This window comes from Mauremys mutica, chromosome 11, assembly GCF_020497125.1.
Source record: "Mauremys mutica isolate MM-2020 ecotype Southern chromosome 11, ASM2049712v1, whole genome shotgun sequence".
Classification (NCBI taxonomy): domain Eukaryota; kingdom Metazoa; phylum Chordata; order Testudines; family Geoemydidae; genus Mauremys; species Mauremys mutica.
Window position 1 is genome coordinate 86,127,315 of NC_059082.1, and position 27,703 is coordinate 86,155,017.

General features: G+C 47.8%; 1 protein-coding gene across 1 annotated transcript in view; it reads left to right on the forward strand.

Annotated features, from left to right (window-relative positions):
• The first annotated feature begins 12,155 nt into the window (after positions 1–12,155).
• Positions 12,156–27,703, forward strand: part of UBE2I (ubiquitin conjugating enzyme E2 I) — a 32,211-nt gene continuing 16,663 nt past the window's right edge. The window contains exons 1-3 of the mRNA XM_044979220.1: positions 12,156–12,461; positions 20,871–20,949; positions 21,204–21,287. Coding sequence (XP_044835155.1) covers positions 20,884–20,949; positions 21,204–21,287 — 150 coding nt within the window. The 5' untranslated portion in view covers positions 12,156–12,461; positions 20,871–20,883. The remainder of the gene's footprint in view (positions 12,462–20,870; positions 20,950–21,203; positions 21,288–27,703) is intronic.

Genomic DNA, 27,703 nt, shown 5'->3' on the forward strand with positions numbered 1-27,703 from the left:
ATTTGGGGTAGCGTGGACGCAATTCAACAGTATTGGTCTCCAGGAGCTATCCCAGAGTGCTCCATTGTGACCGCTCTGGACAGCACTTTGAACTCAGATGCACTAGCCAGGTACATAGGAAAAGCCCTGGGAACTTTTGAATTTCATTTCCTGTTTGGCCAGCGTGGCGAACTCAGCAGCACAGGTGACCATGCAGTTCCCCTAGAATGTTTCTACGCTCCCTCTATCATCTCCATCCCTGAGGTTATAGCAGATTAGAAGGCAAAAAAAATGCACTCGTGATGACATGTTTTCCAAGCTCATGCGGTCCTCCCACACTGATAGGGCACAGTGTAATGCATGGAGGCATTCAGTGGCAGAGGCCAGGAAAGAATTGCTGTGTTTGCTTAACGGCAAAAGTATCATGCCTCGCTAGTTTTCCTGCCCAAGCCAGATCACTGTGTCACATGTATTCCGTGTTGTGTCAGCCTTGGGCGGGGCATGACGCTTTTTGAGCAGGAAGGCCATAGATATAGACATAGACATAGACGTTCACCTAACACATGAAATGTCACTGGTTTGAAACTGGGCGGAACAGGTCACGGTTCCTTTTTCTGACTCCCCTCCTGCATTTTTAGTCTTAGAACAGACCACGCTGTGAATAATTAAATAATTATGGATGCTCTCTCAGTTATAGTCCTGGGTTCCTTATCCTTTCAGCTACTCTGATAAATTAACATTTTTGTTAGGGGTGGGGGAAATTTTTGATTAAGCCTTTTATAGGGACTAATGCTATCTAGGACTCTGAAATAATCTTAACATGGCCCATAGACTGCAATCCTTTGTTCTGGATTTGTCATTCCACAAGTTGAACTGCTCCTTACTACTGTCCAGACTTCATGAGCCATGGGAGCAAAGGGCAGGCTGGGTTAGGTGCTATCACGCGATGATGCCGACTGGGAGAGCAGCCTGAGGCTAAAGCCTCCAGCTCACATGATATTCCAGGCAGGACTGAGTCTCCATGAGATGAAACTTAAAGAAAAGAATGACCTGGATTCACTCTCATTCGGTGCTCTAAGAGGAGGATAGCCAGGTCTGTGCAGGCACCCCGATTGACCTCACCAAGGTCAGCCAGCTGAGTGGGGCTGAATGGGACCCTAGCTGGCAGAAGCCAGTGGACGGAGCCCCAGACCGGCAGCGGGCTGAGCCACTCACCCCACTGCTGGTCTGGGGCTCCATCCACCGACCTGCTCAGCCCACTGCCTGCCTGGGGTTCCGATCATCCAGGCAGGCAGGGGGCTGAGCGGGTCCAGTGGATGGGACCCTGGAAAAAAGGCTCAAAACGATTGTCTGATGTTGCTTTCACGGAGGGGGGGCTGATGACATGTACCCAGAACCACCTGCAACAAAGTTTTTGCCCCATCAGGCATTGGGAGCTCAACCCAGAATTCCAATAGGCGGCGGGAACTGTGGGAACTGTGGGATAGCTACCCACAGTGCAATGCACCGAAAATCGACGCTAGCCTCAGTACTGTGGATGCACTCCGCCGAGTTAATGGTCTTAATGGTCTTAAGTGGGGACACACACAATCGACTATAAAATGGATTTCTAAAAAATGAACTTCTATAAATTTGACCGAATTTCATAGCATAAACATACTCTTAGCCAGTGGTTAGAGCACTTGCCCGGGATGTTAGAGATCCAGATTCAATTCTTTCCTCTTCCAGGGGGCAGGGGAGAATAGAGAGGATTATGAACAGGGGTCTCCCATCTCTCTGGAGAGTGCGCTAACCACTGAGCTATGGAATAATCTGATGTGGGCGCTCTCAATTTCTCCTGTTGAAGCTGTTCCATTCTAGATAAATAATGACAGAGGGACTTGAGCCAGGGTCTCTCACTTTCTGTGACATTCTAGGGATCAGTGAGACTAATAAGGGGTTCTCACACCACCTGCCCTATAACTTTGGGTGCCTTAATGCTATGCTGCTATGGCTCAGAGCCTTGCCACCAGTAGCAGCCTATGAGCATAAAGACTTCCTCCAGCCTAGTTACTCCTTACTCTGGGCCCAAGTCACCCTAATTCCATCTATCCTGAGCTCTTTACTACCAGATGCTCTGCCATTTCCCCTCTGACTTGTCACCTTTCAAAGACATGAAACCTGCTCTCTGGTTACGAGTTCACTTTGGCACACACACTCCATACAGTTTTGCAGAATATCAGGGTTGGAAGGGACCTCAGGAGGTCATCTAATCAAACCCCCTGCTCAAAGCAGGCCCCATACCCAGACAGATTTTTGCCCCAGGTCGCTAAATGGCCTCCTCAAGGATTGAACTCACAACCATGGGTTGCCAATGCGCAAACCACTGAGCTAAGTTTGAACACTGGAGACCTCATTGGGGTAAAAATAAAAGGTTTATTTACTAGAAAAAACACAGATTAAAAGATGAACTAGTAAGGAAAGCAAACACAAAAGATACAACCTCAGGTTTTGCACATACATCAGATAAAAATCCATTAACTAATGCAAGTTAACTATTGCTTCAGTTTCCTAGCATGCCCCCTAGCCTTGTGGGAGGTCTCCAGTGTTCATAGATAGCCACCTTGCCTTTGAGACTGTCCCTCAGTTCTGGACAGCATTCACTTAAACCCTTGTAACAGGGATATGGTGGGGATTGGCTGGGCAGTGGTGGGGAGGGGAGTCTTTCAGACTGGTGATTCATGGTGGGGAAAATTCCCTCCTTTCTTAATTTTACAAGACGGGGGGGTTTATTTTCAGTTTCAGGTTGTTTCAATGGTTTCCCATTAACTTTAATGGCTCATCACTTGTCTTTTCCTGGGTTGTACAATGCTAAGTGCTTGGAGATAATTTCCTCTATTTGGGGAGACAGCCCCTACCTGCCTGGCTGACCATCTCCCTGTAGGCTTGACTACACTTGCACATTATAGCGCAATAAAGCCTCCCAGAGTGCTCTACCTTACTCCCCGTCCACACTGGCAAGGCAGGGCGAGCACTCTGACTCCCTGGCTAGAGCGGGCTTAGTACTCCACCTCCAGGGAGGATTAACAGCTGTTGCATATTGGGTGAATTGCTGCAGCTCCAGTGTAAAAGAGGCGTAACGTTACTACACACTGATTGACCTCTGGAAGCGTCCCATAATCCTCTTAACTGAAGTGGTCTCTCTTGTCTTTGTTGTGAACTTGGGACGCAGAAGTGCCCTTTCAAAGCTCCAGTTCTGAGATGGGCTGCTTAGAAGTCCGAGAAAAAAACACAAACTACTACTGTTTGCCTTTGAGTGCGTGAGCGAGAGGTGGGGGGAAGAAAGGGGGAGGTCTGAATTTACAAGACAGCGTGCTGACACACTCTCAGCACCCCAAAAACCCATTCTCTCTCCCCCCCCACACTTCCTGTCACACCACACCCCTTTTGAAAAGGACGTTGCAGCCTCATGAATGCTGAGAAGCAGCCCATAATGCACTGCTCCCAATGCAGCTGAAAGTGCTACAAATGTGGCCACACCAGTGCGCTTTCAGCTTTCAGTGTGGACAGACTAGCACGCTTTCCCTAGTGCGCTCTCCGACGGCTGATTTAACCTAAAGTGCTCTACAGCTGCAAGTGTAGCCATACCCTATTAGAGAGCCAAGGTGGGGACCAACTTCTATTGGTGAGAGAGACAAGCTTTCAAGCTACATAGCTCGTCTTCAAGTCTGGGAAAGGTACTAGGAGTGGTACAAGAGCAAACAGATAGTTTAGCATAAGAACATAAGAACATAAGAAAGGCCGTACCGGGTCAGACCAAAGGTCCATCTAGCCCAGTATCTGTCTACCGACAGTGGCCAATGCCAGGTGCCCCTGAGGGAGTGAACCTAAAAGGCAACGATCAAGTGATCTCTCTCCTGCCATCCATCTCCATCCTCTGACGAACAGAGGCTAGGGACACCATTCTTACCCATCCTGGCTAATAGCCATTTATGGACTTAGCCACCATGAATTTATCCAGTCCCCTTTTAAACATTGTTATAGTCCTAGCCTTCACAACCTCCTCAGGTAAGGAGTTCCACAAGTTGACTGTGCGCTGCGTGAAGAAGAACTTCCTTTTATTTGTTTTAAACCTGCTGCCTATTAATTTCATTTGGTGACCCCTAGTTCTTGTATTATGGGAATAAGTAAATAACTTTTCCTTATCCACTTTCTCAACATCACTCATGATTTTATATACCTCTATCATGTCCCCCCTTAGTCTCCTCTTTTCCAAACTGAAGAGTCCTAGCCTCTTTAATCTTTCCTCATATGGGACCCTCTCTAAACCCCTAATCATTTTAGTTGCTCTTTTCTGAACCTTTTCTAGTGCTAGAATATCTTTTTTGAGGTGAGGAGACCACATCTGTACACAGTATTCGAGATGTGGGCGTACCATGCATTTATATAAGGGCAATAATATATTCTCAGTCTTATTCTCTATCCCCTTTTTAATGATTCCTAACATCCTGTTTGCTTTTTTGACCGCCTCTGCACACTGCGTGGACATCTTCAGAGAACTATCCACGATAACTCCAAGATCTTTTTCCTGACTTGTTGTAGCTAAATTAGCCCCCATCATGTTGTATGTATAGTTGGGGTTATTTTTTCCAATGTGCATTACTTTACATTTATCCACATTAAATTTCATTTGCCATTTTGTTGCCCAATCACTTAGTTTTGTGAGATCTTTTTGAAGTTCTTCACAATCTGCTTTGGTCTTAACTATCTTGAGTAGTTTAGTATCATCTGCAAACTTTGCCACCTCACTGTTTACCCCTTTCTCCAGATCATTTATGAATAAATTGAATACGATTGTAGATAGTACATATTCTAAGGAACATTCAAGGTGACGTGGCCCATTAACACCCCTGTAGACATAGGACAAAAAGGTGTGTGTGTGGTGGTGGTGGGAGTTAGTGTGTTTACAGAGTGTTGTAATAAGACATTAAATCCAGTGTCTTTATTAAACCCATAATTTTTAGTAAAAAGAACAAGGAGTACTTGTGGCACCTTACAGACTAACAAATTTATTTTGGCATAAGCTTTCGTGGGCTAAAACCCACTTCATTGGATGCATGCAGTGGAAAATACAGTCGGAAGATCTATACACACAGAGAACATGAAAAATGGGTGTTGCCATACAACTATAATGAGACTAATCAATTAAGATGGGCTATTAGCAGCAGGAGAAAAAAAACTTTTGTAGTGAGAATCAGGATGGTCCATTTCTAACAGTTGACAAGAAGGTGCGAGTAACAGTATGGGGAAATAGTTTTTATTTTGTGTAATGACCCATCCACTCCCAGTCTTTATTCAAGCCTAATTTAATGGTGTCCAGTTTGTAAATTAATTCCAATTCTGCAGTTTCTCGCTGGAGTCTGTTTTTGAAGTTTTTTGTTGGAGTATTGTGACTTTTAGTTCTGAAATTGAGTGACCAGGGAGGTTGAAGTGTACTTTGACTGGGTATTAATGTTATAATTCTTGATGTCTGATTTGTGTCCATTTAGTCTTTTGCATAGAGACTGTCTGGTTTGGCCAATGTACATGGCAGAGGGGTATTGCTGGCACATGATGGTATATATCGCATTGGTAGATGTGCAGGTGAATGAGCCTCTGATGGTGTGGCTGATGTGATTAGGTCCGATGATGGTGTCCCTTGAATAGCTATGTGGACAGAGTTGGCAACAGGCTTTGTTGCAAGGATAGGTTCCTGGGTTAGTGTTTTTGTTGTGTGGTGTGTGGTTGCTGGTGAGTATTTGCTTCAGGTTGTGGGGGGGGCTGTCTGTAAGCGAGGACTGGCCTGTCTCCCAAGATCTGTGAGAGTGATGGATTGTCCTTCAGGATAGGTTGTAGATCCTTGATGATGCGCTGGAGAGATTTTAGTTGGGGGCGGGACCCATGGAAAAGAAGCCCTTGAGGAATTCCACCATGATTTCAACAATTTCCATCCCAGCATCAACCTCAGCCTGGACCAGTCCACACAAGAGATCCACTTCCTAGACACTACAGTGCTAATAAGCGAGGGTCACATAAACACCACTCTATACGAGAAACCTACTGACAGCTATGGTTACTTACATGCCTCCAGCTCTCATCCAGACCACATCACATGATCCATTGTCTACAGCCAAGCTCTAAGATACAATGGCTTTTGCTCCTATCCCTCAGACAGAGACAGACACCGACGGGATATCTGTCAAGTGTTCTTAAAACTATAACACCAACCTGGTGAAGTGAAGAAACAGATTGACAGAGCCAAAAGGGTACCCAGAAGTCACTTACTACAGGACAGGCCCAACAAAGAAAGTAACAGATCGCCACTAGCCGTCACCATCAGCCACACAGCGATGAGGGTGACGATGACACAGATTGCTGGGTGGGTGACGGTGATGACAGGGCTGTGACAGAACAATTGGGGGTGACGGTGACACAGATCGCTGGGGGAGTGACGGTGAGGACGAGGCTGTGACAGAACAATGGGGGTTGACGGTGACACAGATCGCTGGGCGGGTGATGGTGAGGACGAGGCTGTGACACACAGTGATGGGGGGTGAAGGTGAGGATGAGGCGGTGACACACAGCGATGGGGGTCATGGTGACACACAGCGATGGGGGTGATGGTGATGACAGGGCTGTGACAGAACAATGGGGGGGGTGATGGTGAGGATGAGGCAGTGACACACAGCGATGGGGGTGACAGTGACACACAGTGATGGGGGGTGACGGGGAGGACGAGGCGGTGACACACAGCGATGGGGGGTGACTGTGAGGACGAGGCGGTGACACACAGCGATGGGGGTCACGGTGACACACAGCAATGGGGGGTGATGGTGATGACAGGGCGGTGACAGAACAATGGGGGGTGACGCTGAGGATGAGGCGGTGACACACAGCGATGGGGGTGACGATGACATAGTGATGGGGTGACGGTGAGGACGAGGCGGTGACAGAACAATGCGGGGTGACGGTGAGGACGAGGCGGTGACACACAGCGATGGGGGTGATGGTGATGACAGGGCTGTGTCAGAACCATGGGGGGGTGACGGTGAGGACGAGGCGGTGACACACAGCGATGGAGGTGATGGTGACACAGTGATGGGGGTGACAGGACGAGGCGGTGACACACAGCGATGGGGGTCATGGTGACACACAGCGATGGGGGGTGACGGTGATGACAGGGCTGTGACAGAACAATGGGGGTGACGGTGAGGACGAGGCGGTGACACACAGTGATGGGGGTCACGGTGACAGACAGTGATGGGGGTGACGGTGAGGACGAGGGGGTGACACTCAGCGATGGGGGGTGATGGTGATGACAGGGCGGTCACAGAACAATGGGGGTGACGGTAAGGACGAGGGGGTGACACTCAGCGATGGGGGTCACGGTGACACACAGTGATGGGGGGTGACGGTGTTGACAGGGCGGTCACAGAACAATGGGGGGTGACGGTGAGGACGAGGGGGTGACACACAGCGATGGGGGTCACGGTGACACACAGCAATGGGGGGTGATGGGGATGACAGGGCGGTCACAGAACAATGGGGGGTGACGGTGAGGACGAGGGGGTGGCACACAGCGATGGGGGTCACAGTGACACACAGCGATGGGGGTGATAGCGACACAGTGATAGGAGGTGACGGTGAGGACGAGGGTGTGACACAGCAATGGGGGTCACGGTGACACACAGCGATGGGGTTCACAGTGACACACAGCGATGGGGGTGACGGTGACACAGTGATAGCAGGTGACGGTGAGGACGAGGGTGTGACACAGCGATGGGGGTCACGGTGACACACAGCGATGGGGTTCACAGTGACACACAGCGATGGGGGTGACGGTGACACAGTGATAGCAGGTGACGGTGAGGACGAGGGGGTGACACTCAGCGATGGGGGTCACGGTGACACACAGTGATGGGGTGACGGTGATGACAGGGCGGTCACAGAACAATGGGGGGGTGACGGTGAGGACGAGGGTGTGACACAGCGATGGGGGTCACGGTGACACACAGCGATGGGGTTCACAGTGACACACAGCGATGGGGGTGACGGCGACACAGTGATAGGAGGTGACGGTGAGGACGAGGGTGTGACACAGCGATGGGGTTCACAGTGACACACAGCGATGGGGGTGACGGTGACACAGTGATAGCAGGTGACGGTGAGGACGAGGGTGTGACACAGCGATGGGGGTCATGGTGACACAGCGATGGGGTTCACAGTGACACACAGCGATGGGGGTCATGGTGACACACAGTGATGGGGGTGACGGTGACACAGAGCAATGGGGGGTGACGGTGATGACAGGGCTGTGACATAACAATGGGGGGTGACGGTGAGGACGAGGGGGTGGCACACAGCGATGGGGGTCACAGTGACACACAGCGATGGGGGTGACGGTGACACAGTGATAGCAGGTGACGGTGAGGACAAGGGGGTGACACTCAGCGATGAGGGTGACGGTGACACACAGCAATGGGGGGGTGACGGTGATGACAGGGCGGTCACAGAACAATGGGGGGTGATGGTGAGGACGAGGGGGTGGCACACAGCGATGGGGGTCACAGTGACACACAGCGATGGGGGTGACGGTGACACAGTGATAGCAGGTGACGGTGAGGACAAGGGGGTGACACTCAGCGATGGGGGTGATGGTGATGACAGGGCGGTCACAGAACAATGGGGGTGACGGTGAGGACGAGGGTGTGACACAGCGATGGGGGTGACGGTGACACACAGCAATGGGGGGTGACGGTGATGACAGGGCGGTCACAGAACAATGGGGGGTGACGGTGAGGACGAGGGTGTGACACAGCGATGGGGGTCACGGTGACACACAGCGATGGGGTTCACAGTGACACACAGCGATGGGGGTGACGGTGACACAGTGATAGGAGGTGACGGTGAGGACGAGGGTGTGACACAGCGATGGGGGTGACGGTGACACACAGCGATGGGGGTGACGGTGACACACAGCAATGGGGGGTGACGGTGATGACAGGGCGGTCACAGAACAATGGGGGGTGACGGTGAGGACGAGGGGGTGGCACACAGCAATGGGGGTCACAGTGACACACAGCGATGGGGGTGACGGTGACACAGTGATAGGAGGTGACGGTGAGGACGAGGGTGTGACACACAGTGATGGGGGTGACGGTGACACACAGTGATGGGGGTGACGGTGACACAGCAATGGGGGGTGACGGTGATGACAGGGCGGTCACAGAACAATGGGGGGTGACGGTGAGGACGAGGGGGTGGCACACAGCGATGGGGGTCACAGTGACACACAGCGATGGGGGTGACGGTGACACAGTGATAGCAGGTGACGGTGAGGACAAGGGGGTGACACTCAGCGATGAGGGTGACGGTGACACACAGCAATGGGGGGGTGACGGTGATGACAGGGCGGTCACAGAACAATGGGGGGTGACGGTGAGGACGAGGGGGTGGCACACAGCGATGGGGGTCACAGTGACACACAGCGATGGGGGTGACGGTGACACAGTGATAGCAGGTGACGGTGAGGACAAGGGGGTGACACTCAGCGATGGGGGTGATGGTGATGACAGGGCGGTCACAGAACAATGGGGGGTGACGGTGAGGACGAGGGTGTGACACAGCAATGGGGGTGACGGTGACACACAGCGATGGGGGTGACGGTGACACAGCGATGGGGGTGACGGTGACACACAGCAATGGGGGGTGACGGTGATGACAGGGCGGTCACAGAACAATAGGGGGTGACGGTGAGGACGAGGGTGTGACACAGCGATGGGGGTCACGGTGACACACAGTGATGGGGGTGACGGTGACACACAGTGATGGGGGTGACGGTGATGACAGGGCGGTCACAGAACAATGGGGGGTGACGGTGAGGACGAGGGGGTGGCACACAGCGATGGGGGTCACAGTGACACACAGCGATGGGGGTGACGGTGACACAGTGATAGCAGGTGACGGTGAGGACAAGGGGGTGACACTCAGCGATGAGGGTGACGGTGACACACAGCAATGGGGGGGTGACGGTGATGACAGGGCGGTCACAGAACAATGGGGGGTGACGGTGAGGACGAGGGGGTGGCACACAGCGATGGGGGTCACAGTGACACACAGCGATGGGGGTGACGGTGACACAGTGATAGCAGGTGACGGTGAGGACAAGGGGGTGACACTCAGCGATGGGGGTGATGGTGATGACAGGGCGGTCACAGAACAATGGGGGGTGACGGTGAGGACGAGGGTGTGACACAGCGATGGGGGTGACGGTGACACACAGCAATGGGGGGTGACGGTGATGACAGGGCGGACACAGAACAATGGGGGGTGACGGTGAGGACGAGGGTGTGACACAGCGATGGGGGTCACGGTGACACACAGTGATGGGGTTCACAGTGACACACAGCGATGGGGGTGACGGTGACACAGTGATAGGAGGTGACGGTGAGGACGAGGGTGTGACACAGCGATGGGGGTCACGGTGACACACAGTGATGGGGGTGACGGTGACACACAGCAATGGGGGGTGACGGTGATGACAGGGCGGTCACAGAACAATGGGGGGTGACGGTGAGGACGAGGGGGTGGCACACAGCGATGGGGGTGACGGTGACACACAGCGATGGGGGTGACGGTGACACAGCGATGGGGGTGACGGTGACACACAGCGAGGGGGGGTGACGGTGATGACAGGGCGGTCACAGAACAAGAGGGGGTGACGGTGAGGACGAGGGTGTGACACAGCGATGGGGGTGACGGTGACACAGCGATGGGGGTGACGGTGACACACAGTGATGGGGGGTGACGGTGATGACAGGGCGGTCACAGAACAATGGGGGGTGATGGTGAGGACGAGGGGGTGGCACACAGCGATGGGGGTGACGGTGACACAGTGATAGGAGGTGACGGTGAGGACGAGGGTGTGACACAGCGATGGGGGTGACGGTGACACACAGCGATGGGGGTGACGGTGATGACAGGGCGGTCACAGAACAATGGGGGGTGACGGTGAGGACGAGGGGGTGGCACACAGCGATGGGGGTCACAGTGACACACAGCGATGGGGGTGACGGTGACACAGTGATAGCAGGTGACGGTGAGGACAAGGGGGTGACACTCAGCGATGAGGGTGACGGTGACACACAGCGATGGGGGTGACGGTGACACAGCGATGGGGGTGACGGTGACACAGCGATGGGGGGTGACGGTGATGACAGGGCGGTCACAGAACAATAGGGGGTGACGGTGAGGACGAGGGTGTGACACAGCGATGGGGGTCACGGTGACACACAGTGATGGGGGTGACGGTGACACACAGTGATGGGGGTGACGGTGATGACAGGGCGGTCACAGAACAATGGGGGGTGACGGTGAGGACGAGGGGGTGGCACACAGCGATGGGGGTCACAGTGACACACAGCGATGGGGGTGACGGTGACACAGTGATAGCAGGTGACGGTGAGGACAAGGGGGTGACACTCAGCGATGGGGGTGATGGTGATGACAGGGCGGTCACAGAACAATGGGGGGTGACGGTGAGGACGAGGGGGTGGCACACAGCGATGGGGGTGACGGTGACACAGTGATAGGAGGTGACGGTGAGGACGAGGGTGTGACACAGCGATGGGGGTGACGGTGACACACAGCGATGGGGGTGACGGTGATGACAGGGCTGTGACATAACAATGGGGGGTGACGGTGAGGACGAGGCGGTGACAGAAGAATGGGGGTGGGGGAGTGATGGCGAGGGGTCGGCACCAGGCCGCGCGCCGTGCGCTCAGACGGAGACGTGATCCCTGCAGCCCCGTGCCCGTCCCACGTGGGCACCACGCGGCGGGCCAGGCCCGCGGCTCGCCCCGGCAGCAGACGCTCTCGGAAGGACTCCGGGCAAACGTCTAATGTGACGTCACTTCATTCCGCGGAGGGCCCTCTCCCCCCTCCTCCCCGACGTCTGCACACGGCCCGCGTGGGAGCCGAGGGGTCCTGACTGAGTGGGATCTTGCGAGTCCCTGTGGGCGGGTCCTGGTTCCGCACTTTCCAGTCCGGCCGTTTCTTGTGAAAGGCATAGGTGACTAACTGAGTGCCTAAAGGAAAAATCCGCTCAGGTTCGGGGAGACGCCATTGGAAGGTGAAGCACAAAGAGACTAGAGTGACGTAGGGAGACTGCCACAGGGAGCTTCCCGTATGGCCTCCACTCTGGCTCTGTATTGGTCACCTCAAGGCCCTGTGTAAAGAAGATGCGTATAGCGTGCCGGACGGGTCGGATTGAGGGTCATATTGCGCCGGCGCAGCGGGACGGACGGGTCGGACTGAGGGACATACCACGCCGCAGCGTTCCGCACCGAGGAAGGAGGGAGGGAAAGTCCGGACCAGAGACAAAGGGGGGGAGCCGAGTCGGGAACATCCGGGTCATTCGCCGCCGCCTCAATCCGGGACACGCGCGGGTGCTGCGGCCGCTCACGGTGAGGCCTAGCCGGGCGAGGGCCTGAGGGCGGCGGGGCCAGAGGTTGCAGTGGTGACGGAGCCTGGGGCAGGGAAGTGGGTCTTGGGGGTGCTCGGGCTCCCGTTCCTCCCGCTGCCTGAGTCGTCGTCTCTGGCCCCGGCCGCTTCCCCACCCGCCGCGTGAGGGGGGAGCTGCTGCAGGGCCCGAGTGCCCCGGCCGGACCCCCTTCCACCCGCGCCGGGCCGGGCCGGGCCTTGGCCTGCACGCGCTGGGTGGGGACGGGCCAGCGGCCTGTGCCCCCTCCCGCCCCGGCCTCACTTGCGCTCGGCGGGCCTGTGGGAGCCCGCCTTTGCCCACCTGCGGGGCCGGAGCCCGGCTCTGGCTATCGGAACCCGGAGCGGGGCCGGGCTGGGGCGGGCCGAGTCCCTGCCCCGAGGAGCTCTCGGCGGCAAGTGCCTGTCGCCGGTACAGGGGCTCTCCCCGGGGAGTGCGCTCTCGCGGAGCTGTAGGGTAGCCTCGTTCCCCAGGGATTTCTGACAGGGAGACGGCGCCTCTCAGCCCCGCTTAGGGACTTGCACTCGTTCCCTCCCTGCTGTGAAGCATAAACTATGAGGGCCTGTTGAGGTACCAGCTCCACGTATTGAGCAGGTACCGCAGTGCTGGCAGGCATTTCTGAGCTATGTGTTACAGACCTAGCCAAGTTATGGAGCGAAAGAAGGTAATAGGACTGATCATTGAGTTGCCTTTTGCTGTTCCACTGTGGCTAAACCTCGTGGCTTCGGTATGTAGGCAAAGCCAGACACCCACTTTGATTGGCTCCCCTGCTTAGCCTCTCTCTACTCTTCACAGAAGTAGAAGCTTTTCACTCTTTGGACAAATTATTCATACATGTATTTTCCTTGTGTGCTAATATTTAGCTTCTCAGACAAGAGGTGTAGGTGTGTAAGACAAGCTGTGTTAGACACTTTCATACTACTGTTCTGCTGTGAGCTAAATAAGGATTGTTAAAGATAACCAGGATGTAAAACAAAAGGGTGATCCTGTAACTAGTCCAGGCACCTGTGAGCCCTCATTTGGAATACTGTATGCAGATCTAATCGCTGTACCACAGGAAAGATTCTGCTTTGGAGACACTGCATCACAGGGCAACAAATAGAGTCTTTGGACCAGACAAGCTGGGTAGCCAGGGAGATCAGTAATGGGATATATTGAGCAATTCAACTTTTGAATGTAGGGTTTGGATTCAGCCAAAGTAGTTATTGACAGATCTTACCTGTTGTTTTTTGATGTCTTATGTGAAATAAGTTTGGGTATCTCTGTTCAGTTCCTAGTAGGCAAATACCAGCATCACAAAAAATCATCATCATGGTTGATGCTCTGAGGCAAAGAACTGAATGAGAAGTGGAGGCCAACCTCTTTCTTATGTCTTCAAGTGGCCTTTGTAGGCCTCTTCAGTCTTCATGGCTGCTAGCTCAGTTCCATTCACCACTAGTAATCTCACCAAGTTTAGGAAAAAAAATAATCAAATTTAACAGGACTTACTTCTCATGGAAAAAGAGAAGACTCCAGATGTTAAGAAATGTGAGATAGAATTACCAGAAACTTCTTATGCTGCTAATGGTCTCAAAAGCTAGTAGCTATAACTGAAAAAATTAGGCATTTCAGGTAAAACTGCTACTCTAAAAGAAAACACACAAGGAACAGATTAACTAGGGAAGGCAGTTGAAGCAGAGGAGAAACAAGTGATTTATTTTTGAGGAGGTGGGATTAGGAGATGCTGGAGGGGCTCTTCCTGGTGCTAAAGTGTATTTCAGAATGGTCAATTTGTTAATCCTCTGTCTTTAACTCCAACAGTGGTGCAATCTGAGCAATAAATGCTAGTAGGCCCTTTCATTGATGGGACACTACAAAGGCGAATTCGCTGGAGGTTAGACAGGTGCCTGCTTTGCTCTCCTACTGTACAGTCATAACCTAGGGGATCTGCATTAGTAAGTGGCTCTTCTTGTACAGTCCTCTAGCTCTGCCATAATTGCAATCAGTGGGTGTAAAAGAGATGGCAGGCTTTAGATACTTGTTTTTTGATCTTTAGGGTCATTGAAACCTGGGGTATTCCATGTAGTGGTTAGTCACCAGAAAGTATAGTAGCTGCCAAAGGCCTACCTCAAACAAGCATATGGTTTCCTAGATTTCTGAATACCCTGAGGAAGAAAATGGTAAGTTTCCTTACTCATATGCTTAAAAAAAAAAAAAAAAAAGTTTGCACTCCTAATACCTAAAGTATTTCATGGGGAAATTGCTAAGCTCCAAAAAGGAGGCTGCCGGAGAATAAGGAAAATGAGATCTCTAATACAATTATTATATCAGAGGGGTAGCCGTGTTAGTCTGGATCTGTAAAAAGCAACAAAGAGTCCGGTGGCACCTTATAGACTAACAGACGTATTGGAGCATAAGCTTTCGTGGGTGAATACCCACTTCGTCAGACGTCTTGGTTTGCTTGTGGATCTGGAGCAAAAGGGTTAAAAATTAGATGCAACAATTCCCCACAATGCATATAATACATTATACATCTGTGGTGCTTTCTGTCTGTGGATTTCAATGTGTTTTTTAGTTAATTTTACATTCTTTCATATCCTGGTTTTTCAGAAGAGTAAACAAAGGCAGAGATTGAAATGAAATGGCCAACTTTAATTGCATTATAAATTTTTATCCTATATTACTGATAGTTTAAATTACTGAAACTGAAATGAGTTAAAATCTCCAATTTTACTTTCTGTGTTTACAAGTGCGTCAAAGTGGAAAGAAATACGTGAAGTAAACAATGAAAATCAATTAAGTATCAAAACATTTAGCCATTTTCACTTCCCAGGGATTGGTGGTTAGGATCCATGAGCTGTGAACACTGTAGAGGAATGTTTAACATTTGCTATTGGAATTTAAAGAGGGAACATGGAAACATTCTCTTGGGCATACATTTTACAAAAACTTTCCCCCATCAATTTAAATTGTGTGACAAACAATTGAGTCTCTTTAAGTAAGTAATTTGCCCAAGGTCATCCATGCTGTGGCACACCTGGGAATAAAACTCAGATCTAAAGACTCCATAGTTGCGCCTTAACCACTAGACAACAATTCTTTGATTTTGTGCAACAAATATTGTTGTACTTTACTATTTTTCTGGTTAAAGATGGAGAGGCAATACTAACTTGTCTAAAGTCACATTTGGCAGATTTTTGTCTTGATTGAGTTAATGTTTTTTTCTGCAAAATCTTCTCAATTTTTTGTTTCTGCATATTTCCAACTAATCACTTTGAAAATCTGTAGGCCATATACATTAACCTGTAAATAAGGTCAGTTTTCTATCTAGGTGTGTGTAATAGCACCATAGTATTTGTAGATCCATCTGTAGTATTTTTCTCTTGAGAATGAAATATGTAATGTTTCTTGAGCCAATTTTTAGTGGATTTTAAGGTAGAAAACTTGCTAGGTGCCACGAAAACCATGTTCAGGTCTTCAAACTCTGATTATTCTCTAGCCCAAGTGATATGTACAGATTGAAATGAATTCTAGACCTTAAAAGTAAATTCATAGTGTGAGGGACTTCGTGCTTTCTTGTAAAATAATTAGGTCAACTAATAATTAGCCTCATTCAATATATTTGTGTCCGTTAGTAAAATTTTCAAAAGCACCTATATTGCATTTTTTACAAATGACTTAAGAGCGTAAATCCCATTGACTTTCAGTGGAACGTTTACTCCTAAGTGCCTATGTCCTATTTGAAAATGGGACTTGAGCTTCTAAGTCACTTAGAGGTGCTTTTGAAAATATTACCCCTTGGCTACTAGACTAAACTGCTGAAATAGCTTGGTGAGAATCCTGTACTATTTAAGGGCTGTGATTTATCTTTTCCATATAACACTGATCTGAAATTATAGTAATGTGAAAGGAAACTGATTTCTGTGTAATTATACTTAACATTTAGAGCTGGGAGTTGTGTGAAGAAGTAGTTTTAAGTTAATTTTGTTAGGTAACCCCTATCTTGTGTGTCATGTGAATGGGTAAATAAAACTTCCTTGTTCATTTTCTTCACACCATTCATGACTTTCTAGACCTCTATCATATGCCCCCTCAGTCATCTCTTTTCTACAATGAACAGTCCCAGTCTTTTTAATCTGTCCTCCTATAGAAGTTGTTCCATACCTCTAATAATTTTTGTTGCTTTTCTCTGTACTTTTCCCAATTCTAATATATATTTTTTTGAGATGGGGCAAGCAGAATTGCATGCAACACGAGTGGTGTGGCCGTATCATGGATTTATGTAGTGGCATTATACATTCTGTCTCCTTTTCTCTCTTTCCTAATGTTTCCTAATATTCTATTGGCTTATTTGACTGCTGCTGGACATTGAGCAGGTGTTTTCAGAGAACTGTCCATGATGACTACAATGTCTGTCTTGAGTGGTAACAGCTAATTTAGACACCCTCATTTTTTATGTAATGTTGGGATGATGTTTTCCAATGTGCATTGCTTTGCACTTGTCAGCATTGAATTTCTTCTGCCATTTTGTTGTCCAGTCATCCAGTTTTGTGACATCCCTTTGTAATTCTTCCCAGTCTGCCTAGGACTTAACTATCTTGGGTGATTTTGTGTCCTCTGCAAACTCTGCAGCTGATACAAAACTTTCACCATTATTCTCTTTAATGAACTACTGAATATATTATTATGGTAGGTTTCTACTGCACATATTTCCTGATTCTTGTTCTGGGGCTGATCAGTGCCCATCTATTAATGACACTGAATAAATTATTCCTCTTGTAACATGATAGAGAATGTTTTGAAACAAAGTATTGGTCTCATAAAGTGAGTTGTATCCTATTCTGATAGCATCCTTTCCATAAAATCTGCTTTTGCCTCCATGAGCAGAACAAATGATTAGAGGCACGTACAGTATTCTTTGGGCACAGTATTTAACTAGCCCCACAAACGTTCTGGTATAGCAAAGATCCAAATACATATCTCTACTATATTAATTTAAATCAATCTGTGTATGAGTGATTAGTTTCTAATTTTAGGGAATATTAGACCAACTGCAGAATTCTGGAAGCAGTATTATTAATTTTATGTATTCACTCTATCCAGATCTCATCTTCTCTAATGAAATTAGCTTTGTATAAACGTGAATTTAATTGTTAGCTTTCAGGTTGTACTTACGGCATTTCTGGAATATATCCATTCTCAAGCAAAACTAACTCTGAAACGCAGAAGTAGGACTGGAGGGAAAGTATGTTGTGAAATATCATTGAATGTGTTAATGTGTGAGTGTGCTTCCTCAAAATCTAATTTAATGCTGTTATCCAAGACTTGTATGAAATAGGTGTCAGATATCTTTGGACCTTCTTTGTGTTGTTCAAAGGGAAAATATTAAAATTTTGATGGTGACAAATTTCCAATTTACAGATGGTATGACAAAGTATTATGAACAAGTGTGAAGTTTAAAATGAGGACTTCTGTAAACTGGAATGAAAATGCTTTGCAATAATAAACTTAGACTCTAGAATTTGAAATGTTCACATTGATTAAATTAATACCCAGACTGTTACATTAACAGGAGGAAAGCAGTTATAAACCCTTTATAGATTACTTCATGTATTTAGATAGATGGCAATTACCATCTCATTAGTCTTCGATTACTGTGCACTGCAAGAGGAACTGTTGGGAGCCCTCTGGCTGTCATACAGGTTTATGTATTTACACAAATGAAATTAAACATGTTGGCCTGACTTTCTGAGCTGCTGAGTACCTGCAACTGTTCATGAAGCTGGGGGAATTAAAACTTTTTGTGAGGAGATTCTATGAGCTGCTTCTTACTGCCTGTTTAATAAACTCACTCCTGGGCTTTTGGGTACCAATTTAATTGTGTAAACCACCCTCTCCTCTTGCTTATCACTGCTTTAGTTTCATAGAACTGTAGGACTGGAAAGGCCCTCAAGAGGTCATCTAGTCCAGTCCCCTGCACTCATGGCAGGACTAAGTATTATTTAATATTTCCCTTCTTGGATTTTGTGTGAAGCTTTCTTCTCTCTCCATTCTCTTAATGTGAGTCACTCCTATCTCATGCAATAATAGATCTCTGCTTTTCTTTTCTTTTTCTCTGGGCTTGAGATCTGAAATTTTTTGGCACACTTTACATTTGTGACCCTGATTTCACAGCATTGTCCTGCTTGTAGTAGCCTGTACTGCTTCCAGAAAGACAGGATTAAGTGTGGTCCTCAAGTCCAGTGGACTGAAATGACACCATGGGCCAATTATCTTGTGTATCTGCCAGCCTCCTTCTCTACAGGCTCACATCGGTACTCCTGTTTCTGCCCACTATTACTTGGTGGTTAGTGTTGCAATATTGGAGTGAAACTGATATGATCTTGATAGGATTGACATCTTAGTTGCTCCTGTGCAGAATAGTTTGTGTCCCAGCCAGGCAGCGGCTTACAGACTAACTAGGCTACTTTCTACTGCTTCTTCTTTCTGGATTGCTGGTAGGGAAGCTTAGTATGCACAATCAGCAGCATAGATGTCCTCCTCTGCAGGTGAATGCCACATTGGTCTCATTAGGGAGACAGAATAATAATTGGAGCTTTACCTATCTCCTAGAACTGCAGGGCCGCCCAGAGGGGGGGGGGCAAGAGGGGCAATTTGCCCCGGGCCCCACAGGGGCCCCCACGAGTTTTTTGGGGGCCCTGAAGCGGGGTCCTTTACTTGCTCCGGGAGCCCCGTAAAACTCTTGCGGTGCCGGGCCCAGGAGCTTCTTCTGCTCCCGGTCTTCGCAGGCAGGGGGTCCTTCCGCTCCGGGGCAGAAGGACCCCCCACTGGCGAATTACCGCCGAAGCGGGACCCGCCTCCGAAGTTCAGCTCGGTCTTCGGCGGTAATTCGGCGGCGGGGGGCCCTTCCATTCCGGGACCCGCCGCCGAAGTGCCCCGAAGACCCGCGGTGGGGGCCCCCCGCCGCCGAATTACCGCCAAAGACCGGGCTGCACTTCGGCGGCGGGTCCCGCTTCGGTGGTAATTCGGTGGTGGTGGGGGCCCCCGCCGCAGGTCTTCAAGGCACTTCAGCGGCGGGTCCCGGAATGGAAGGGCCCCCCGCTGCCGAAGACCCCAGGCCCCCGGAATCCTCTGGGCGGCCCTGTAGAACTGGAAGGGACCTTGAAAGGTCATTGAGTCCAGCCCCTCTGCCTTCACTAGCAGGACCAAGTACTGATTTTTTGCCCCAGATCCCTAAGTGGCCCCCTCAAGGATTGAACTCACAATCCTGGGTTTAGCAGGTCAATGCTCAAACCACTGAGCTATCCCTCCCCCCAGAATATTTGCACGCTCTCTCAAAATTTAAACCCCTATTGTTCCTGAACCTTTATCTTACTACTGGCAGTGTGGTATATGTGTTAAACTACTACTGAATTCCCTTTGCCATTGTAATGCAACTGTGAAACACAAGATGGAGGTATTCAAGAACTTAGTCCAAGTCTAGTACCTTAAGACTTGTTGATATGGGGAAATTTAGTGGCATAACCTATACTGGTAGAGATTATGCCTGTAATGCCAGTAAACATCCCTGTGTAGAAAAGCTGATCTTAGGTCAGCATTTCTCAAATGTTGCCACTGTGGCCGCATGTGACCACCGTGGGCTTTTCTTGCAGCCACAAGCCTCCTGGGCTGTTATTGTGGGGGTGGGGCAAAGTAGCAAGTGCCCCCTCCTCACCATTGCTCCTGAATGCACCGTTTTGGTGTTGATTGCTGGGGCGCCAGTAGGGGTTGGGCCCTGCCCCCTCTTTGGAGACACCTGGGGCACAGTGCTGGCAAACCAGGCAATCGGTAAGTTCCCCACATTTCCTGGGATGGTTGGGCTCAGGCTTCAGCCCTGGAGTGGCAGGGTAGCAGGCTCTGGCCACAGGACTTCAGGCTCTAGCCCCCCACTGCCTCCTCTCCACTCAACCCCATTGCTCCTCGCCCCTGCCACTCCCCATCCAGGGCTTAATTTGTCCCGAGACTTGAGAGGGCTGAGTAAGTCTGCTGTGAAAAGCAATACTTGTGTGTTTGTTAATATCACTTTTCACAACAGACTTACTAGCTAGCAATAAAAAAATTACAATTATTTGGACATATATGTGCATATTTATTTGTTTTTCCTAAAGCTAATTAAGTATTTTAGGAAGAAAGTGTGAGAGCAGCCACCAAAAAATTTGTCCTGAGAACCTGTCTTAGATGCTCTGCTATTTCTAACAGAACTTACATGTTGTGTAGAGCCTTAAAAAGTGATAGTTTGCCAGTCAATCTAATAAATGTTAAAAAAGCAAATGTGAGGAGTTTGAAGTGTATTCATCACTGCATGACTAACTTGAGGGGTTCAATTTGCTCTAACTGGCCACTGTTTATGTTTTAGAGGGATTTTGAACATGTCTGGGATAGCCCTCAGCAGACTTGCACAGGAGAGGAAAGCTTGGAGAAAAGACCATCCATTTGTAAGTACAGCAATACTCTCAAGTAGTTAACTTCTGCAACTTCACGCTGAACTTGTGGTGTTCTGGTGATCTTTTTCAATGTGAAATGGAACTATAAACAAGCTGCTGAAAACTCATCCCCTGATGCATAAAGGAATGTCAAGCAAGTTGGTATAGGTGGAGAGGGACTGCATTGTACAAATATATGTTTTGATGCAACATCAGCATTAAATGTACTTTCAGAAGTCTTACTTCGGGTTTCTGTTTTAATTCAGGGATTTGTAGCAGTACCTACAAAAAATCCAGATGGCACGATGAATCTCATGAATTGGGAATGTGCTATTCCAGGAAAGAAAGGGGTAAGACTTACTGTCAATTTAGTTTTCAGCATGGGAGATAGATGTTAACATAAATTTTTAACAGATATAAACCATGAACAACTTTTAGTGCAATTTATGAAATACACTTTAACATAAGTGTCCAGTTTTAATCAAATTCCAAAGCTACTTTGGAAGCCATGTGGAATAGGAACATAGGAACTGCTGTATTGGATCAGACCCAACGTCTATCTAGTTCATTGTCCTGTGACAGTGGCCAGTACCAGATGCTTCAGAAGAAGGTGTAAATACTCTACAGTAATCATATATGGAATAATCTTCCCCTCTTCCTCCTGCATTGTCTCAACATAGCCTTTAATACTTAGATTGGCTTAAGACCTGAAGCATGAGGATTAACACCCCTTTCAAAATATTGTCATTAAGTATAACCTATATAATTAATTATAACCTCTTACCTATATAAATGTCCAATCTCTTTTTCAATCTTGCTAAAATCTTGGCCTCGGTTACATCCTCTGGCATGACTTCCAGTTTATTACATGTTGTATGAAAAAGTGTTTCCCTTTAACAGTTCTGAATTTTTCACCTTTTTAATTTCATTGAGTGTCCCTGTGCACTTGTAATGAGAGAGGGAGAGCAGAAGCTCACTGTTTGCCTTCTCTATTGGTTTTTTAATTTGATGTTTTTATTATGTCCCTCTTATTCATCTCCTTTTTAAGGTAAATAATCTCAATCTTTTCAGGCTCTCTTCATAGTTTTTCCTTGTCCTTGATTATTCTCATCACTCTTCTCTGAACCTTCTTTAATTCTACAGTATCGTTTTTGAAATGGAGTGATCAGTACTTTACAAAGTATTCCAGGTGAGACTGCACCATTGATTTATATTCAATGGCAAAAAACTATGCTAATGTAGAGTTAAGTTTGCTTGGTGGTATGCTATCCCCTTGCAGAACACTGAATTGAGCAAATTCAAAACTTGTGAAAACCAGGAAATGCACTCTTAAGGTAGCCTATGGAAACTTAACTCTGTTCCCTTTAGCAATGCCCCATTATGCCTGTTAACAAATATAGTTTACTCTGCCAACCCTACAGTTGCTTCATCTCCTTTTACAATTCTTTGCATCCTTTTACAACCCATTCATTCTCACCCACAGGATTCCATCTAACACTGTTAAAGGACAAAAAAGGAGAGGGAGCGCTTGCCCACCCCAGCTTGCCTCTAGTCCTTAGGGGCTGGTAGCCTATAGGACATTGGATAGGCTTCAGGTATAGCCAGGGTATTAGGTGGTATGTATGCTAACAGTAGTAGAGCCACTTGATAAAGGTGTGTGTTCTGAGGACTTGTGTGGGTTACTTTGGGGTGTGTGAGATCTATGTTTTGCACCCTCAGATGTGTGTGAGCAAAGGGAAGAGCTGCATGTGTACCTTTTAGAATCCAGTATGCATAATTTCAGTGAAAATTGTATACATTATATAATTAGCAAGGCATGTAGTTTTATTACAAGGATATTGTCAGTAGCAAGTGGCATATGAGAGTAGTTAAGCATTTATTATCTGCTTGCATACCCTGTGGTCAGTGTCAGGTGTAGTTGTACTGAAAGATGGAGGCAGTAATTGGCTCTGCTTGGTAGAAGTATGTTTGTGAGAAATGTGGATTACTTTGAGGTTTGTGACATAGTTGCAATCTGTTTTCCACCCTCTTGTGTGCGAGGAAAGGGAAGAGTGTATAGGTACCTTCAGGATGCAATATGCATCATTTCTATGTGGAATTGTGTCACGTATCTCAGGAGCAGGGCATAAAGCCTTTATTACAAAGGATATTGTCAGTATGGAGGTGGAATATGAGAGGATTATAATGCTTTAGTGATGGTTAAACAAAAGTGTAGGTTGAGATAGTATCCTGAGAGAGTAAGTAAGTTGTAAAAGACTGTGAAATGGTTCTTGAATTGTACCTGAGTGATATTCTTTCTAGGGAGTTGCCCAAGTATGTGTGAGTGTACAACCAGATCTGGAATCGAACAGTGTCAATGGCCAGTGTTGAGTACGCACACATTGAGGCATAGTTCAAAGAGGGTAGAAGAAAGGTGGCATGGGCAACCTTCCCCCCTCCCCTCCATTTATCTTTAAACAATGTTAGATGAAACCCTGTGGATGAGAGTGACTGGTTTGTGAAGAGCTTGTATATTTCAGCAACTGTGGGCTTGGCAGAGTATAGGTATGTATGTTAACGAGGGTCTATTGGGCCAGTGCTGAAAGAGAGCAGAGTTAAGGTTGCATGGGCAACCTTTGCTCAACTCAGCTTTCTGCAAGGGTGTGACTTACCACTAAACTACTGTTACTCTGCGATATCATCATTTTTTGCCATTGACTTTCCTAGTTTTTTTTTTTAAACAGGAAAAGATATGTTCGTAGGAGTTAATAGTCATTTAAGCAGTTGTACATATCATTTCCTGCAATTTACATAACACTGAGCCAGCCAGCTGCCCTCTCCCTCCCACCGCCATACACACACCTCCCTATCCATGCCTCTGACCCATTCACTGTAGTCCCCCAGCCCATAAACAGGGAATGCATCTCCCTGGAGTCCTCATTACATGATAAACAGATGTTTCTGTTGCTATTATTTCCTCCCCACCTACAACTTGATTCCTGTGTAGTTGTCCTTCAAGCCACAAACTATGTTACAGTGGAATGTTGTTTCAGAATGGTTGGAGGGTGGAGTTTGTGGCAGGGCCAGCAAGAGAAACCACAGATAGTGTTGTTGTTCCGAACTGCTGATAATCTTATGTCTGAGAGAGAGATCCTCTGATCCCTGTCCAATCGATATGCCCCATCTTGAGGAACGGTGAGGTGTCAGAGTTTGCAATGTTTCTATGTCAGACAGCATACGTTTTCTGGTCAGCCATGAACCCGATTTCCTGATTTAATGTTGTTTTTTTCCAGTGCTTATCAGTAGCTTTTATATTGTCACTGTAACAATTATTCAGATGCTCAGCCAAATCCGAGTAAATTATCACAGCTCCTGGACACAAATCTCTGATGTTGTCTAAATCTGCTCTGGTACATTCTATGAGATGTATGACAGCAATAAGGCCCCAGTGACTCACCACAATGTTGGGTAGAGCACAACCTCTAAAATCAATGGTTAGATGCTGCAGAGTGGGCAAAACACTCTCTCCACGCAAATCAGCCTATAGTCCGCAATCCCCATGTCATGGTGCACTCTTTGCTCTTCTGCCACTTCCACCCCCTACCTCCCCACCATCTGTCCCCCAGTTGCTAGTAAAATAGACTTTTTTCTCAAACAACCAATCCAAGGCTTGCCTCTCCCTCCCCCCCAAAGTCCTTTGTCTCTGGCTTCTTCCCACTTGATATAACAAAAATTATGGTTTGACTGGCTGCTCACTATTCTGCTGTGTTCACTGTAAACCTCCCAAGAAAATAAAAATGTGTTATATTGTAACACAGCGTGTAGCAAGCAACAAAGATTTAATAACTCATTGCACAGATGTACAAAGGTTGGGACTAGAAACCTCAGTGGTAGGGTATTGACCATGGGCAACGGTGTTGGCACAGTCCCTCGAAAACCTAGGCAAGCATACAGTGGATGCGTGGAAAGCCTCATAATTTTTTTTCTTTATTAGCACACGCATAACATAATCCTTCCAGAATGCTCATCTACACAAGCAATTAATGTTTTTTTCTTAAATACTATTCACAATTTGGGTCCCCCAAAGACTTAGTGGGTGCCATGCAGTACCTTGGGTAAAAATGGACTGAGACTATTTTGATACACATCACAGCAATAGTTTGATCTCTAGATCTGTGCCAAAAAAATAAATCTAGAAACATTTAGAAAAAACTGCTGTTTTTTTGTTTTTGTTTTTTTAAGGGCTTGTGTCTCTGGAACCCTTGGTTTAAATGACCCCAAATTTGGGTCATTCACCCTGCACAGCACTCCCATGAGGCACAAAAAATTTCAGAAAAATCCAGTAAAGCATGTGCATTTAAAAGCATGATCCTCTAAACAAGAAGGATACAGGGATGATGGATGGAAAGGGTTCCTCTACACATCCTCTCCAGTGCAGGAGGCTCTCAAAGGTGTGAAACATTCATTTCAGTGCGGTGATGCCAGCTGAATGGGAACACCCCCATATAGATTAATACAACCTGAAACAATAGCTGAGGCCAGCTGTAATCTACAAATGTACATTGGTATAACTACATTGCTCAGGGTTGTAAAATCCACTATACTGAGTAGCCAGCACTATGTCAATGGGAGGACTTCTCCCGTTGGCGTAGCTACCACCTCTTGCAGAGGTGGATTAACTGTGCTGATGGGAGAAGCTCTCTCGTGTAGTAGTGTCTTCACCGAAGTGGTGCAGCTGTGCTGGTGCAGCATTTTAAGTGTAGACCTGCAAATTGTTCCATTCATCTCCGTGGGTCTTCCAGTTCCCCTCCTGAGTGCTTTAGAGCTTGTGAAATGCATGAAGGATTCCTGTTCTCAGCACCTCATCCAAAGGAGCAGGACTTCCCCAGATTTTGGCTCACATAGGGAACAGGGAGGGGGCCTGAGACTCTCCCAAAAGGGCAGACACCCCAGAATCCAACTTACATGGGGGGAGGGTTGAAGCACCTGCAGATGGGCACAGGCCCCCCCCGATCCTGGCACACACAAGGAGACAGGTAGTAAGGGACTCTCACACTGTGGGGAGGAGAGGGGGAAGGGACAAGGCCCACCACAATCCAGCTCATGGGGAGTGGGTGGGGGCAAGGAGGAGGTCTCAGACCTCACTAGAGCTGCAAGAGTTCCCCAGATCTGGGTGCACACATGCGAGGGGAGAATGTGGAGCTGACAGATGCTGCCTGTCCCTGTTTGCCCCCCAGTTTCCTTGCCACTTACCCCATGCAGCCTTCCCAGTGCCCCACACTTCCACTCTCCTGAGCCCCTAACACCTCTCCCCTTTCCTAACAACGATTCCCATTTATCCCCTTCCACATCACCCTTCTCCACTTGCTGCAGGCCCAAACTTCACTTGTCTGCTCCCTAATACCTCATCCTTCCTAGGAAGCATTCACATGTTTAATTTTTCTTTCACAAAATTCTTTGATTACATTCCCTCCAAAACAAAATTGTCACTCAAGACTCTCAAATTGTAGCAACCTCCAGCCACTCAGTCCAAAACTTTTTTTTTCTCAGATGGGGGCTTATGTTTGTTTTACCCTTAATTATATTAATTAAAGGGTGAATCCATAGCCATCAATGTCAGTAAGGTCTGTAATTCAGCCAGTGATTAATAGCTGTCAGTTTAACAGTACAAAGCAACAGAAGGAAACTTTTTTTGGAGGGTTAACTCAGAAACCCCTTGGTCAAATGACCCCAAACTTGGATCACTAACACTACCTTGTTACCCCCATAAGGCACACCAAATTTCAGAGCAATCTGAGTAACTGTTCCTATTTTAGTGCACCTAGAAGAGTCAAACTTAAAGCATATAAAATGGTAGGAATGGAAACCTTCAATCTCCCCCCGCCCGTTTCTGTACCTTCATGCACAACATAAACATGTATGGGCAGGTCTTCACTAGCAACATTAAAGCGCTGCCACAGTAGCACTTTAATGTGGATGTGTTGTCACAGCACCGGTGCTGGGAAAAAGCTCTCCCAGCGCTGTGTGTGGTTTAAAAACAAAACAAACAAAAAAACACCCACCTCAATGAGGGGAGTAGCTCCCAGCGCTGTAACACTGTCTACACTGCCACATTGTAGTGCTGAAACTTGCAGTGCTCAAAGGGATGTTTTTTCACACCCCTGGGTGAGAAAGTTGCAGCACTGTAAAGTGCCCGTGTGTGTAGACAAGGCCTTACTTAGTTTGCTTAACTACTTTTCCTGGTTTGAGTTCCCTAAAGGACTGAGTGCCATGCACAACTTTGGGTAAAACTTCACTGGTTAAGACCATTTTGACCTGCAGTACATCAATAGTTTGATCTCTAGCTCTGGACAAAACAAAAGCACATAGACACTTTTTAAAAAGTGTCTGGTTTTTTTCAGGTCTTATATCACTGCAGCACCTACCTCAAATGATTCACTAACTCCCCGGAAGCACACCAGATTTCAGAGGAATGCAACTTAGCATGTTGTTTTTAAGGGATTTAGGTTGAACTTTAAACAGAAGCTGTGAAACAACCTTAACTATAGTGCTGACATGCCACCATAATAAAGGCATTATAATATCTGTGTGTATTATTCTCCATCCCATTCCTTACACATCCTAGTATCACTTTTGCTTTTTTTTAAACTGTAGGTGCACATTGTGCAGAGGTCTTCATTATCTATAATGATGCACAGGACTCTTTCCTGAGTTAATAGTTAGTTTAGAATCCTGTAAGGTGTATGAGTAATTTAGTCTCTCCTCTCCAATGTGTATTACTTCATAT